Consider the following 17,037-nt stretch of genomic DNA (forward strand, 5'->3'; position numbering starts at 1 on the left):
TTAAAATCCATCGTAAAAAATAAATTACACAGATTACTTTCACAGTTACAGAACATTTAGTAAATGTAGACTAAAGAGAGAAAAAAGGTGTCGACAATAGATAAAATACTCACATCCGAAAATAAAGTCAGACACATCAGAACAAGGAAACAGGAACTGAGATATTTAGAACAAGAAGAAGAAGAAGATATACCCAACCCAAGTCCCCCCACCCCCCACCCACCGCCCCCGCCACACACACACACACAGTTTTTTTTAACAACATTTCAACATATCTTAAAGCAAGATACAGATTTAGACACCACCGTTTACATCGATATAGGATCAAGTCGCGTCACGTAACACACACCAGTGTTCATCCCTCCGGTCTGGATGTTGCAGAGCTGCGCTGCATCAGTCTGTGAGATGGATGAAGTTACCGCAGTGGCACACGTACAAACCGTGGGCCTTTTCCTCTGGAACTTTTAGCCACACCCAGTCAAGCCATGCTGCACAGATTTGTGTTTCAGTATCAGTTTAGATGCACAGTGCCACGCCGAGCTGTGCACCTACTCCTTTGCCGGAGAGGGTCCAAACGCTGGGCCGCCCACACTCAAGCAGGTCGCGGTGGCGTCTCGCCGGCCGCAGCCAACACCTGATCGGCTGGTTTCTGTCTCTCAAACAAGCCGTGTGTGTTGAGCCTCTCCTCCCCTCTGTCTGCAGGAGACCAGAGAGACAGGCATCTTTAAAAGTCTCTGTGTTCAGCTCTCAGTACGTCTGTAGCTTCTGACTGAATCTCTGAGGTTTGGAGTTTAGTTTCTCGCCTGCGTCCTGTTTGTACTTTACAGTTCTGATTTATTTTACTGTTTCGTGTTCACTATCAGCCGTGTTAGACGTTGTGAGAAGTTACTGCTTGAAAACTCAACATTTCCTTATTTTGCTGCTTCACAATAAAAGTTTTTACATAACAAACTAACGGGGGACTTTTATTTTTAAGACTCTCCAGAAAATTAAATGTGTTTATCACCAAATTAGCGAAACTTTATTAGCTTTCAATTAAAGGGATAGTGCACCCAAAAATGTAAATTCAGCCATTCTCTACTCACCCATATGCCGAGGGAGGCTCAGGTGAAGTTTTAGAGTCCTCACATCACTTGCAGAGATCCAAGGGGAGAGGAGGTAGCAACACAACTCCACCTAATGGAGGCTGACGGCGCCCCAGATTCAAACGTCCAAAAACACATCATTGAAACCACAAAATATCTCCATACTGCTCGTCCGTAGTGATCCAAGTGTCCTGAAGCCCCGACAGAAAAAGTTGTTTGGAAAAACCTCATTTGAACTCTGTTTTTAGCCTCACTGTAGCCTGTAGTTCTGACTGCCTCTCTGTGCGAGACCAGCGAAAGCACGTGAACACATGAACGCAGTGCCCATGTCTCACGGTCTCGCGTTTGAATCTGGGGCGCCGTCAGCCTCCATTAGGTGGAGTTGTGTTGCTACCTCCTCTCCCCTTGGATCTCTGCAAGTGATGTGAGGACTCTAAAACTTCACCTGAGCCTCCCTCGCCATATGGGTGAGTAGATAATGGCTGCATTTACATTTTTGGGTGCACTATCCCTTTAAGACAAGTGTAATAACACAGCAGGGAGGAAAGTGAAAGCAGAAACAGCCACAGTGAGATGATGATGATGATGATGATGATGAAGAGCTGCAGCCAACAGGCTCTTACTGCACCTCTGCAAACAGCTCACCTCCAACAGGTAAACTTCTTTTACCTGCCCTGCTGTGGAAAAACACATGCAGCAGAAACAACAGGGACTTTAGCTGTGGATCAGTTTACAGCTGAACATGTCGCCCACTTAGTGGAAAATACAGAGATATATATCGTTTATCACCGTTCAGCCGGAAAATACCAATATTTGAATTTTTGTCCATATTGCCCAGCCCTACCACAAACTCTAACAGGATAAGCGGTTTCAGAAAATGAATGAATGAATATCTAACAGCACAGTGCAGCACAGTGAAAAATGAATAAATACCACATCAAAGAGAATCTAAATGTCAGTGTACCTTCATCTTGGCTGAAAATAGTTATTTTGGAGTCTTTCTGACAGTTTTCAGTCGATCAGTGTTGAGCCAAGTGTCTCCCTCTGTACTTCAATACTGCCGTGAAAAACCGGCCCACCAATCGTCTCCGAAACTTTGCTTATTTCTGCCCCACCAACACACTCGTGTTTGTTCATGGAATAGAGCCGGGTGAAACTTTTATTACAAACGCTACAAGTAAACGGTTTCTCCTCTGCGTGGACGACCGCGTGTCGCCTCAAATGGAAATCTTGTGCGAACTTTTTTCCACAAACTGAGCAGCTAAACGGTCTCTCCCCCGTGTGGACGACCAAGTGTTTTCTTAAATTGGCCCTTTGTGTGAATGTTTTGCCGCAATCCAAGCACTGAAACGGTCTCTCCCCCGTGTGGACGACTGAGTGTCGCCTTAAATCTTCCTTTACTGAGAATGTTTTATTGCAAACTGGACAACTAAATGGTTTTTCCCCCGTGTGAACAGCCAAGTGTCGTCTCAAATGGCTCGTTTGAGTGAATGTTTTCTCACAGTATGGACAACTAAATGGTCTCTCCCCCGTGTGGAGCCGCGAGTGTCGATCCAAACTTTGCTTTTGTGAAAATGTTTTACTACAAACTGAACAATGAAATGGTTTCTCCCCCGTGTGGACAACCAAGTGTCGCTTCAAGTCTTTCCTTAGTGTGAATGTTTTGCTACAAAAAGAACAACTATATGGTTTCTCCCCCGTGTGGACAACCAAGTGTTGAGTCAAATGGTCCTTCCAAGTGAATGATTGACCACAATCTGAGCCACTGAAGGATTTCTCCCCCATGTGGACTCCAGGGTCGTCCTGCAGAGCTCCTTCATGGTCGAAGCTTCCCGCACATTCAGATAAGCTAACTGAAGCTATTTCATTATTACATTCTATATCGCTGACAGGTACTTCATCAAAACCTGACTGAGGTTCTCTGGTCTCCCTCCAGTCGTTGCTGTCGTCAGTCTCAGCTTCAGAATGGTCTCTGCTCCTCCAGTCCTCTCCATCAGCTTGTGTTTGATGAAGCTGTGAGGACTGAGGTTTCTCTTCATCATCTTCACTCTTCACAGGGACAGGAGTGAATGTGAACTTGGTGATATCAGCCTCCTCCAGCTCTTGAAGCTGCTCTCCCTCCTGACTGCTCCACAGTTCCTCCTCTTCCTCTTTAATGTGTGGGGGCTCTGGGTCCTCCTGGTCCACACTGGAGCTCCACTCCTGCTGCTCAGGGGGAACCTCTTCTTTAACCATCATCAGCTGCTGGACTGTAAGGAGACAGTGAAGGACAGAAACACACAGTATGAAGCCCTGAATCATGACTGGACAAGACGTCTCTGTGTTAGTCATTATTCATAACATGCCTCTGATCTGCAGTCTAATAACAGCCAGGAACCAAAACTAAAATACAACAGTGGATCAATTCCCTTCTGGTGCGACCAGATGTGACAGCAGCCACTCTGCGTCATGAGTACTTTTACTTTTGATGCTTTAGGCACATTCTATCGTGCTTTAACTCCTTCATTATTTTCTTACACGGCTAAATGTTTTGTGTTGAGGTGATATTTCAGGCTTTCAGTTCTCCGATGGTATAAAAGTTACTGACTGCAGAAAGCACAGAGAATGCTGCTCCTATCAACAGCTCCATCTGGGTGTTTTTTAAATGTGACTGTTCTGTTCGCAGGGCTGAGCAGCGTCGTCTCATCTGCCTCCATCATGTGGCCTTCATGATGACGCACCAGGTCAGAGGGCACCACGGGACGCCATTAATCAGTGTTAGTTTTTTAATTAATCAAAATTAAGGCATTATTACGACAGCTCGTTATTATGTGAGTGTTGAATCCAGACTAACTCTTTAACACACCAACGTCACATTATAACAAACAAAATCACACAAAGGTCATTAGTTGGCAGGATTTCATTGGTCGCTTAGTCGCAGAAAAAAAACAAAAAACGAACAAACGTGAACTCTGTTTTTAGCAACACAACTCCACCTAATGGAGGCTGACGGCGCCCCAGATTCAAACGCGAGACCGTGAGACATGGGCACTGCGTTCATGTGTTCACGTGCTTTCGCTGGTCTCGCACAGAGAGGCAGTCAGAGCTACAGGCTACAATGAGGCTAAAAACAGAGTCCAAATGAGGTTTTTCCAAACAACTTTTTATGTCGGGGCTTCAGGACACTTGGATCACTACGGACGAGCAGTATGGAGATATTTTGTGGTTTCAATGATGTGTTTTTGGACGTTTGAATCTGGGGCGCCGTCAGCCTCCATTAGGTGGAGTTGTGTTGCTACCTCCTCTCCCCTTGGATCTCTGCAAGTGATGTGAGGACTCTAAAACTTCACCTGAGCCTCCCTCGGCATATGGGTGAGTAGATAATGGCTGCATTTTCATTTTTGGGTGCACTATCCCTTTAAAAATATATAACAAAAAATTAACCGATGTTTTCTGATCATTGTTTTTCTGACCCACAATCCTTTGCGCAGCGGAAGTTACGTCGCACTGACTGAGCTGCGTGTACAACCAATGCCCACATATAACATGGAAGACAACACGACACAGACAACACGACAAAACACGACACAGACAACACGACAAACACAACACAGACAACACGACAAAACACGACACAGACAACACGACAAACACAACACAGACAACACGACACAGACAACACGACAAACACAACACAGACAACACGACAAAACACGACACAGACAACACGACAAACACAACACAGACAACACGACACAGACAACATGACAAACACAACACAGACAACACGACACAGACAACACAGACAACACAACATAGAGAAAGAAAAAAAAGAGCAACGTTATGACGGATGTGTTGGCCCCGCCCTCTACGTTGGGGGTGTGTGTGGGCAGGTTGCTGGTTGGTCTGCTCTATGTTCCAGGTTCAGCAGAGGTGGGACTGTCATCAGGAGATGAGCTACACCTGGGCCCGGTGGAGCGCATTTATCCTCATGCTGGCTGAGACTCTTGTCTCACTCCATCCACGCTGTCAGAGGGGGACGCCACAGCGCGGCTGCGCTCTCTGGTTTCCCTTTTTGTTTCGCACACTCACACACATGCATCCACACCGGCCTACACTACTGATCACTGATACTGATTGTTCGCCTTATTTTACTATGTTTCAATAAACATGTCACTTTTGTATTGGAACCTCGTCTCCCCTCCCGTTATTGGTTGCAGTCCCCGAGCCAGACTGTAACAGCGGACGACAGCGCATTCAAGTGTAAGTACCATTTTGCATTTTTACTGCTCATATTTATGATTAAAACATTAATATACCATTGTTGCACGAAGCTAAGATGATGACATGTACGACTGTTAGACAGACCAATTCACCTCACATGAAGTTGTTGATGATGCACTCGGATATTAAGTATGTTCGCTAGTTTGTTAAGTAAGTTACTAGTCGGTCATTAACTGCCTTTTCTTACTGGAAAATAATTAATTTGTAACGTTAGGGTCGGATGAACACACTGAGCTGCTGATTAGTTGGAGGACAGACAACGTGGACCTCTTCACCGGCAAGAGAAATGCGGCCGTTAAAGGATATGAGTGAGTAACATTATTATGTGCTGAAATGTGATAAAAGGAGCACTGTAGGCATGTAAGCCAATTATTCACGTCACACACTACGGCCTTGTAACAGTTCAGTTAATCAGTATCAGTCAGCCTTACTCATACAGTACTGCTTTATACCTCGTACTTTTTTACAAGGCTATTTGTTTTTATATCACATACCTCATGTACTGACACGTAACTGCTTATTTATATACTTTATACTATGTTTTGTTTTCTTTTTAAATGTCACATCGTACACTTCTCACTGTCTTTTCAGTCTCCCAGCAAAATAATGACACACAAGTATAATCGGAGTGACAATATACATCTTTAATCTTGCTGGGTTCCCTGTCCTCTTAGGATGTTTGTCGTAGAAAATGACCTGCAGGGGAAAGTCCAGCCTGCCTGCATCAAGAAGAAGTGGGAAAACCTGAAGCAGAAGTATAAGGTCAGTCACAGGGCTCTGTGTTTGCCTTTGATTATTATTTACAATGTTTTAGTAACATGAATTCTCTTGTTTTTGCAGGATCTGAAGTGTCCTAGGACAGGCGTCAGTACAGAGGGAGCAGAGACAACAGCAGCCACCTGGAAGTGGTATGGGCTGATGGATGCAGCTTTGGGGAGCAAGCCATCCATCAGCCCATACCACTGCTCATTAGTTCAGCAGGCCAGGCCACTGTTGTTGTCTCTCCTCCCTCTGTCTCTAATCCAGCAGTGCTGGAGGATGAGTGCCAGAGGCCATGGCCAAGAAAGAGAGGGAGGGAGGAGGGCGATGTCTTTAATTATTTACAGGAGATGGAGGAAAAGGAGGCTATGCGAGAGCGTGAGCAGCAGGAGAAGGAGGACCAAAGGTATGAAGAGGCTAGGAGGAGAGAGGAGAGGAGAGAGGAGAGGCAGGAGGAATGTTTTTTGGCCATAGTGGAGGCATTAGCTAAGAAATGATGAATATTTATAATAATGTCTTCATGTATGATCTATTTATTTATTTAACAGTCACATATTTGTTTCCTTAAAGAAATTAATCAGCTACTTTATGTTTATCAGTTTGCTTTAAGAATTTTTTAATCAACACAGTTGATTTATTTTGTTTCCTTCATAAAACGTTTTTTACATAGCTGATGTTTTTATGTTTCCTTTTAGAAACAGTTTGATTTATGGTTTTGCCAGAATAAATATATTTTTCACTCAACTCATCTATCTATTCTTATGTGTTTCATTATAATGCAGTCAATATACTGTGTACTGAGTGTTGAATACCTGATGACAGGGCGCTGTAACAGTGTAACTGTTGACATGACTTCAAGGTTAGATGTGAAACTGGGACAAAGTGAAGCATGGATTACATGAAACAATACACAAGTCATGACTGATTGTTAGTCGGTCTTTAATATGACGCATGTTAAAATCATGCATAGTGGAAACTGGGAAAATAAATATCCTTCCATAAATGAAATGAATACCATCTTGCCACTTAATAAATTAATAACACCATACTATTTAAAAAAACAAAAAACAGTAACACAGGCTTGGCTGTGGTAAGGTTTTGTATGCTATGCATGCACGACTCTGGCGAGCTCGACGAGAGGAGATTTGCTGCATCTCCGAAGTATAACAAAATATTCAAATGTGGCGCTACAGACGGCGGCGGAAGTGAGCAAGAGGGTCGGAGTTCAGGGAGCGATGTGATGGCAGATGTAGTGTGTCCCAATAGTCTGCATACTGCATACTACACTACATACTTTTTAAGGGCAGCTGCAGTACATACTAAAAGTATATAGTGTGTATGTGGTTTGGAACGCAGGGCCGCTCTGTGTTTATAACCACAGAAGAAGACACTAACCTGCTCTGTGTTTATAACCACAGAAGAAGAAGACACTAACCTGCTGTGTGTTTATAACCACAGAAGAAGACACTAACCTGCTGTGTGTTTATAACCACAGAAGAAGAAGACACTAACCTGCTGTGTGTTTATAACCACAGAAGAAGAAGACACTAACCTGCTGTGTGTTTATAACCACAGAAGAAGACACTAACCTGCTCTGTGTTTATAACCACAGAAGAAGAAGACACTAACCTGCTGTGTGTTTATAACCACAGAAGAAGACACTAACCTGCTGTGTGTTTATAACCACAGAAGAAGAAGACACTAACCTGCTCTGTGTAACCTGAGCTGAGGGTTGTAAACAGCGTCCAGTAGTTTCCGTTGTCGCTCGTTCTCCTCTTTTGAGCGACAAAGTTGCTCCTCGTACTCTGCTATCGTTCTTTCAAACAGCCCAAATATCTCTTCAGCAGCCGCAGTTAGTCGCTGCTTCACCAACGCTCTCAGCATTTGGACTTTACACATCTTCACACTTTAAAAACACAACAAAGACACTCTGCTAACAGACGTTTCTGCTCGACGCCATCTTGTTCAAACACTGTCAAGTTAGCCACAGGAAAGAGTAGAGCTTCCGGGGCAGCTCAGCTGCTCTCCTTCAAAATAAAAGTCCAGACGTTTTACGTTCTTTCTGTAAAAAACTCCCGCAGGAAAAATAATGATTCAAATAGCCTAGTTCATTCTTCAACTTGGAAACAAAAGCTTCAAAACATTTCTCAGTACTTCTGTATCTATCAGAGGAGGGAGTGGCTGTGGTGTGAGGCTCCCTCCATCATAAATGAGCTGTTAGATTTTTATAACTAACCCTTTGATGTTTGAAAGTTAAAAGTTGAAGATGAAATCCTGGAGTTAAAAAAAGCCTTTTTGGATAAATTGTAACTGACATGTAGAAAAAAGGAATTTTAATAAAATATCACTATTTTAAGCTCAATAATAATAATCATTATTATTTATTTATTTATGTTACAGTTCCTGGCTGAGATAAGTGGTATAGTTTTCTTTAAGTAAGTAATTGATAATAATAACAACAATAATTTAGAAATTTACAGTTTCTGAGTGTGATAAATGGTGTAAGTTTAGAAATTGTAGTAACTCAGAAAACCATTGTTTTCTTTAAAAAAAAAATCAAAAAATATTTTTGTTTGTATTTCTAAAATTAATTATATAATAATAATAATAATAATAATAATAATACCAATGATGACCACACTACTACTACTAATAATTATTATCATTATCATTATTATTATTATTATTACTGTTTTAATTTTTTAGTTTACAGTTTCTGGTTGTGATGAATGGTGTAATTTTGGGGATTTTTAAACAAAAAACATGTCTTCCATATATGAGATAACACTTTACCAAATTAAGGTGGTGTGCAGGGCGCAGCGACGGTGGCTAGCAAACCAGAGCAGCGTGAACAACTTATTAGCTTAAAGTGGTATATGAGGGATATACCAGCTCATCCAGTACTGGTCTTTATTTCCTGTACAGGATGAAGACAGAGTACATTTTTCAAACATTTCATTAAAGATATCCTGGGAAAAAAATGACTTGCTTCTGTTGTGAAATTTGTGCTTTAATCAGACTCATGTTCCTGAAATATAATGCACAGTACATTAATGAAGTCAAAAGACACCAGACTGATAAACACGTGATAAAGTCTTTATTGATTTAAAATGTTGAAACCATCAACACAAGCAGTAAAGTGTTAATGTTGAAACATTGACTGATGGATAGAATAAGAGAGGTTGGCAGAGTGAGAACAGTAGCAGAGTAAAACCAGTAGCAGAGTCCCAGTGAGTTAGGTCAGGACTGGGAACACTGGTCTCTCCTCAGTGTCTCTGAGAGCGGAGTCTGGGAGCCCTGGGTGGCCTCACAGGTCACAGAGCCCACCTTCCCCCACTGGTCTGCAGGGAGCCTCAGGGTGCTGCTCCAGCTGTAGTGGCCGTCCTTCTCCAGCACCCCGGGGCTCCTGCTCTCCTCCCAGCTGCTGCTGCTGCTGCTGCTGCTGCCGTCCACCTTCCAGGCCAGACTCCAGTCTGAGGGGAAGCCCTTGTTGGCCAGGCACATGAGCGTGGCCTTCCCCTGCTGCAGCTCCTCTCTGGAGGGGGGCAGCACCGTCAGGGTGGGACGGACATCACCTAGGAGACACCAATCAGCTTAGAGGACAGGGACCACACAGCTGTCAATCAAACACCAGACACTTGGACACCTTTACTGTGTGAGAGTGGATTTTCTCCGTGAAGGAGTTTCTGTCAGATGCTTTTTCTGCTCCACCAGTCACTCACTCACTCACACATTGTTTCACTTCCCTTTCAGAAACCTCTCATGCATATCAGCACAGAAAGAGTCCTCATATGACCTGAGAGATATCAAACTACACTGGAAATAAAACAAGCACAGCTTCAGTATCAACACTGAATATATTTTCACTCATATATTCTTTAGTTCAAAGTCCTGGTACATTTATACAAACATATTTACAGTCCAAACTCTCAACAGGACAAAAGTCAATCAGATCCACTGTTAAAGGACATTATCAGCCAAAAATAACTCACCACCAAATTGAAATTGTTCATCAGACAGATTGAAAAATACAAATAGCATCAGAGAAGAGTCAACATTATTTCAAACTGAGGTTAAAAGACAATTTGAGCCATTTTACAAGATCAGAGATTTGGCAGCATTTCTGCTTCATTCTCAGGGTTTGAAATCATTTCAACTCAACTTCAAAACAGTTTTAAAGGCTGAATTTAAAACATGTATAAAGTGCGAGTGTTGTTCTTTAATCTTTCCTACAGTTTAAGTTGTTCACATTTCACAAATTCAACTGAATGTTCAAAGAGAAGTTCAGTAAAAGTGCTTTGAGTTCAACTTCAAGGTTAAAGAGGAGAAATGAACAATGAGAGTGATTTAGATCAGTCCAATGGAAACTTATATCTACTACAAATATTCAGACACTGAAATTAAAACCTTAACTGATTTAATATTTGTGCAGAAACTTACTTCCAACATCCAGTCTGGTTCCTCCACCGAACGTGCGCCACAGTGATACAAACTGATTGAGTCGTCGTACAAAAACCTCTGACTGTACAGAGACACGGCTCTCTGACTTTGTCTGACAAAACTTCAACTACAAGTCCTCAAATTCCAACTTTAATCTAAAAATTGAAACACATGACTCTCTGCTCCACTGAGTTATTATGGTAGTTATATTTATCATTTCATTTGAAAAACAAAGTGCACTTTGTTTCATACACAACAGCTGGCCAAAAATTACAAGTTAAAATGTAAAACTACCAATTTCATTTTCTTGACAAGTAACAGAGGCAAAAAAGAAAATGTTTCCTGTAACTCAATAAAAATTTGTTAAAGATTGAACTTACTTCCAACATCCAGTCTGGTTCCTCCACCAAAAGTCAACCACAGTGATACAAACTGATTGAGTCGTCGTACAAAAACCTCTGACTGCACAGAGACACGGCTCTCTGACTTTGAACACAACACACTCAACAACAACACTTCCTCTTTTGAAAAGAATTTACTATTTAACATTATAGTTATCAAACAGTGCCACAATGTTTCAGAATTAATCACATTTTTACATCTTTATTGTTAAATTTGTCTGAAAGTAAAATTGATCCCTCTCACATTAAATGAAACCAGACAGAAGACGTTGTGAAAGAAAATCTTTCTGCAGTCATCAAAGCAAATCCATCTAAATGATGAGTGACACATTCCTGATCAATCCTCTGATAAATGTATTGATCCATTGATAAACAGCATCATCAGAGTAATCCAAGTCCCTGTTGGAGTCAGTCAGAGCATTTCCATAGAGAGCCACTTTGCATCAGCAGCACCATGCTCCAGTGCTCTGGGAGAGTTTATAGTCCTGAGAGTTGAACACTGGATGACTGACAGCTGTCCTTCATGACAACAGAAGCCACAGAAATCCTCCTCTTCATCAAAAACATGACTTTGACCTCCGTCCTCATCTGGACTCTCCTCTGCTGCTGCTTCACAGGTAAAGTCCAGAGAATCAAACTCCTCTCCTCTATCAACATCCGTCCCTCTGAAATGAAGACCACAAAACCATGACGCTGCTTGATGTTTTTGTCTCTGTATCCTCAGAGTCCAGAGGTCAGGTCACAGTGACTCAGCCTGGAGCAGTGAGCTCTGCTCTGGGAGGCTCCGTCACCATCAGCTGTAGGACCAGTCAGAGCGTTTATGGTGGGAGCTACTTGGCCTGGTACCAACAGAGAAATGGAGAAACTCCTAAACTGCTCATTTACGATACTAGCAGTCGAGCATCAGGGATTCCAGATCGTTTTTCAGGCAGTGGATCAAACTCTGACTTCACTCTGACCATCAGTGGAGTTCAGGCTGAAGATGCAGCAGTTTACTACTGTCAGAGTTTTCATGAGATCAACAGTCAGTATGTGTTCACACAGTGAAAAAGTGTCGTACAAAAACCTCCCTCGGTCAGACTGAACAGAAACTGAAGTGACTGCTGCAGCTGGAAGCTACTGCAGAGACTGATACACTTCACTGAGGACACACACACACACACACACACACACACACACACACACCAAATTCACAATGTGATATAAAACAAATGTCTCCACATTGAATTAAATTCTCAAGACACAGAAGCTCCACATGTCTCTGAACAAGCTGTCTCTGTCTGAAGGCAGAACATTGGATCCAAAAACATGTGGTGGATGTTTTCACGTGTCCAGAATGTTGGACCCAATCGTTATCAGACCGGTGTTAATCCTGCCCAAACCTGACAGGCATAAATTACACTGAAAAAATAAAAGGTCAGATGTGAAGAGGACCTGAGCTCAGCCTCACCCGACCTGAATAGATGGTTCAAACACCCTGACTGCATCTGACACAGGTGTTTTAAAGTACATGTGTTGTTTTAAATGGCTGAACAGACACCAAATGATTTTTCTCCTCAGAGGACAATTTTTGATGAAAGAAATAAATTATTAATAACAACACAAACTTGTGCCTGCCGACACATAAATAAGAAAGTTTCTCGTCAAATCCTCCTGGATGTGTAATGTTGTCATTGTAGATCTGATGCCTTTTTCTGTTACTGATGTCCTCCAAATGAATGAAGTCAGAGAAAGTGAAAATGTTTTTGATTCTTGAAGAGCTGTAGCATATATTCACTGATAAACTGTAGCTTAAACTTTACATTCACTGCAACATTCACAGTATTGCTGTTACTAACTTTACTCGACAGCAGCATTGTAGTCTACGTCATATGCAGGTCTGAGCCATAAACCCACTGAGACAGAAAACATATGATAATTACAATTACCTGTGAATACACCTGAACTGATTGTGTTGGATTTTTAGTGGAGCATGTGAAGTTGTCTTGGCCGATGTATGTTGTGTTTTATTTAGTGACCTGATGCTGTTTTCATGTTGCCTTCTTGGCCAAATATTTCTTATGAAATGAATTTTTTATTCTGAGAGGACATTTATATAGATAAGAAACTGAAGATTTGTTTAATTTAAAGGCTTAATTACAATACAACCACCTGAGTTTGTGTTAATCTCCATGAGGATGATGTAAACAGTCAGCTGGCCCAGCAGTGAGGAGGAAACAGCCTGATATGTTGAGGACAGCTCCAGTTGACTGACTCTGTGTGTTTGCATATGTGTCCTGCCTCTCTGCTCCCAGCCGTTAAGAGGCCAGTGTTGATCAGTGGCTGTCCAGGCCTTTCACAGCCACTGACACGCAGCACAATGATGATGTCACTGATTCTACTGCTGGCCACCCTGGGGCTCCTTGTTCAGGGTGAGACTCTCTTCTGTCTGAAAACTTTGCTTCAGGATGCAACCAGGTTCACCACAATGATGTTCTGCTCTGATGGAGAAACACTGAAACAAGCAGCATTTACCTTCTTCCATCTATTCTCCATGTTAAAGAAATGAGACACTTCTGTTTGGATGTTGATCATCTTTCTGCAAGCTGGATCTGTCTCAATAACCCTTCTCCTCTTTGTCATGTTTTCAGATTCATCAGGAGAAATCATCCTGACTCAGTCTCCTGGATCTCAGTCTGTTGCTCCAGGACAAACTGTCTCCATCAGGTGTAAAACCAGTACAGATGTTTATGGCTATCTCCACTGGTACCTTCAGAAACCTGGAGAAGCTCCTAAACTCCTGATTTATGGAGCTACAACTCGTCAGTCTGGAGTTTCAGATCGTTTTAGTGGAAGTGGATCTGGGACTGACTACACTCTGACCATCAGAGGAGTTCAGGCTGAAGATTCAGGAGTTTACTACTGTCAGCAGAGTAACAGCACACCGTTCACACAGTGATACAACGTCGTACAAAAACCTCCCTCAGCTGGAGAGGAACTGATCTGACTCAACAGCTGCACTGAAACTAAAACAACACAAGTTTTACTCAGAACAAAAAATGTAGTTAAGAATAATTCACATTTATTATCTAAATATACTGTATATAAAATACTATATATATTTTATTTAATCAGACTTTTAACATTCTGCTGCACATCAAAGCTAAACTCTGTTGAATAATGATTTAATGATTCATAATAAAATAATAATTTAATTCATAGAGTATGATAACACATGAATGTATGAATGTAAATATTATATATTTTAAATCTTACCATTTTTCATTGGATCTTTAAGGAACTCATTTTTTAAATAAATAACAGTTGACATCAATATTTTTTTCATGTTGTACAATTACTTATGTGTACAACATATTTGAGCCATTTTGTGTGTTTTGCATTCCAACAAAAATATGTATTTTATAGATTACACCAAAAAGCTATTTATGGAGTATGTAAATCAGTCACATTTTAATTCTGTTCTTTTGTCATCTCTTTATTTCTCTTTGTGGTTCTTTCTTCTAGTGGACACTTCAGTAATGAGAGCTGATTGGATGATTTATCATTGAAATGTTCCTACCATGGGTTTTGTTCCAAAGGTTTATTATTACAGACAAATCTGTAATGACTATAGCAGAATAAGTTTTACAGTCATGAAGGCATTCATATCCATTGTGACAACAGATGATGGACTTATACTACTACCATCACTGTTTGTACTAATCAAACAATAATGAGGAGTTTTGTCTGAGTTTATGAACTCTTAAAATGTTCAGTAAAAATAGACCTATATCATATATTCTGAAACTTTCTTTCTGAATTCATCACAGAGAACTTACAGGATCTTTATCAGCTTATTTTTCCTCTGGATTTAATAAAGTTACTGTTACTATGAAGAGAAAATCATTCAGACACTTTGATCATAATAAAGATGAAAACAAGTCATTTGATGAACACGTCTTTATTATGTGGAAACAGTGAAATAATATTGAAACATTGCAACAAGCTGGTAAATATTGCTATTGAAAGATGTGAAATGAAAGACAGAGATAGTTCCAGAGTGCAGAGTGAGAGCAGTAGCAGAGTGAAACCAGTAGCAGAGTCCCAGTGAGTCAGGTCAGGACTGGGAACACTGGTCTCTCCTCAGTGTCTCTGAGAGCGGAGTCTGGGAGCCCTGGGTGGCCTCACAGGTCACAGAGCCCACCTTCCCCCACTGGTCTGCAGGGAGCCTCAGGGTGCTGCTCCAGCTGTAGTGGCCGTCCTTCTCCAGCACCCCGGGGCTCCTGCTCTCCTCCCAGCTGCTGCTGCTGCTGCTGCTGCCGTCCACCTTCCAGGCCAGACTCCAGTCTGAGGGGAAGCCCTTGTTGGCCAGGCACATGAGCGTGGCCTTCCCCTGCTGCAGCTCCTCTCTGGAGGGGGGCAGCACCGTCAGGGTGGGGACGACTCGACCCACTGGAGGAGGAGACACAGAGACAATATAAATAAAGTTCATACAAAGAGAAAATAAACTCCACCCTGTTGGCTGCAGCAGAGGAGGCTAGTGGTTCTATTGGTCGTCCTCAGATTGGATGAAACTGGTCGTTAACGTTTCACTTCCCTCTTTGAGCTCAGTCACCATGGCAACAGACAGGCATCACTGCTGAACCATAGCAACAGACAGGTTTCAGGACTAGAGATAAAAAGTTGAACGTGGCATTTTGTTCCTCTGATGTGTTCACATTTAATCTGCCTCTGTCTAATCTGAAAAAATGGTTTACATTATTGTAAGGACTTAAAAAATAACTGGTCTAAAACAGAAAAGACCTTGATGGTGTGTGCTGGCTTTGTTGGTTCAAAGTGAACATCGTAACAATTGAATTACATATTAAACTCAACAAATCAATCCTACTCATACAGCATGTTGTTTAAACAACAGCCATCTTTGAAGATATTCTTTGATGACATGCATTGTGTGAAGATTGTCAGTGTTTGAGAAAGATCAATAAAACCTATGAGAATGTTTGCCCCAGTAGTTGGGCTGAAAGTTTCACATTATTTCCATCTGACAGAATCATTTGTGGAAACTTCATATTTATAAAGTGTTTGTATTGAAATTCTAGAGAAACAAAATATTGAACTGAAGAAGAATTGAGTCTGTTTGAGGACATTATGTGACACATTTAAGAATCATCACATTTATATCAAACTCCACTTATCAGCTAAAATATTGCAGCACAGTCTACAGATATGAAATAAAACAGAATAAATATAAAATTTGGGTTATTAAAGGAGTCAAATGTACTTACAGTTAACATCCAGTCTGGTTCCTCCACCAAAAGTCCACCACAGTGATACAAACTGATTGAGTCGTCGTACAAAAACCTCTGACTGTACAGAGACACGGCTCTCTGACTTTGACACAAACACACTCACCAAACACATTCCCAGTTTACCCAGTTTATTAAGTGACTGCTTGTAATGTTTGAAACTTATTCACAAATATGACTATGTATTTAAGATTTAGTTTTCTGAAATGTTTAACATCTACAAGCAATAATAATTTCTCTTCAGGTAAAACAAATTAAAAATTCTACAGAAAAACTCTCCAATCAATTCTGACAAATATAAATGATTATTATGAACTCATGTTTATTGTAGATTATGATAATTGATAAACAGGAATTTTGTTAAATAGTAAAATTGTCGCACTGTGAAGTTGATATTCAGGTATAAATTTGCTCATCAAACTCAAAGCAAATCCACATGTAAATGATGAGTGACACATTCCTGATCAATCCTCTGATAAATGTATTGATCCATTGATAAACAGCATCATCAGAGTAATCCAAGTCCCTGTTGGAGTCAGTCAGAGCATTTCCATAGAGAGCCACTTTGCATCAGCAGCACCATGCTCCAGTGCTCTGGGAGAGTTTATAGTCCTGAGAGTTGAACACTGGATGACTGACAGCTGTCCTTCATGACAACAGAAGCCACAGAAATCCTCCTCTTCATCAAAAACATGACTTTGACCTCCGTCCTCATCTGGACTCTCCTCTGCTGCTGCTTCACAGGTAAAGTCCAGAGAATCAAACTCCTCTCCTCTATCAACATCTGTCCCTCTGAAATGAAGA

General features: G+C 41.4%; 1 protein-coding gene and 3 gene segments (V, D, J or C); 2 read left to right on the plus strand and 2 right to left on the minus strand.

Annotated features, from left to right (window-relative positions):
* Window positions 1-242: 242 nt before the first annotated feature.
* Window positions 243-8,109, minus strand: LOC125904883 (zinc finger protein OZF-like). 2 transcript variants are annotated; one of them, XM_049602592.1, is made up of 3 exons: window positions 7,814-8,109; window positions 2,050-3,334; window positions 243-696 (listed from the first exon to the last, which is right to left on the minus strand). In XM_049602592.1, the coding sequence occupies exons 1-2, from the start codon at window positions 8,004-8,006 to the stop codon at window positions 2,097-2,099; spliced, it is 1,431 nt and encodes a 476-aa protein (XP_049458549.1). In that variant the 5' UTR covers window positions 8,007-8,109; the 3' UTR covers window positions 243-696; window positions 2,050-2,096. The 2 variants fall into 2 exon arrangements, with proteins under 2 accessions (XP_049458549.1, XP_049458548.1); XM_049602591.1 differs by having other exon boundaries at window positions 243-3,334.
* Window positions 8,110-9,160: 1,051 nt separating this feature from the next.
* Window positions 9,161-16,363, minus strand: LOC125904911 (Ig kappa-b4 chain C region-like). The segment is given in 3 exon segments: window positions 9,161-9,682; window positions 10,928-11,003; window positions 16,289-16,363. Coding segments are annotated over 3 exon segments (471 nt in total).
* Window positions 11,279-12,021, plus strand: LOC125904914 (immunoglobulin kappa variable 3-20-like). The segment is given in 2 exon segments: window positions 11,279-11,565; window positions 11,673-12,021. Coding segments are annotated over 2 exon segments (417 nt in total).
* On the plus strand, window positions 13,305-14,214 carry LOC125904925 (immunoglobulin kappa variable 3-20-like). The segment is given in 2 exon segments: window positions 13,305-13,359; window positions 13,579-14,214. Coding segments are annotated over 2 exon segments (360 nt in total).
* Window positions 16,364-17,037: the final 674 nt, after the last annotated feature.

This window comes from Epinephelus fuscoguttatus, linkage group LG17, assembly GCF_011397635.1.
Source record: "Epinephelus fuscoguttatus linkage group LG17, E.fuscoguttatus.final_Chr_v1".
Lineage (NCBI taxonomy): Eukaryota > Metazoa > Chordata > Actinopteri > Perciformes > Serranidae > Epinephelus > Epinephelus fuscoguttatus.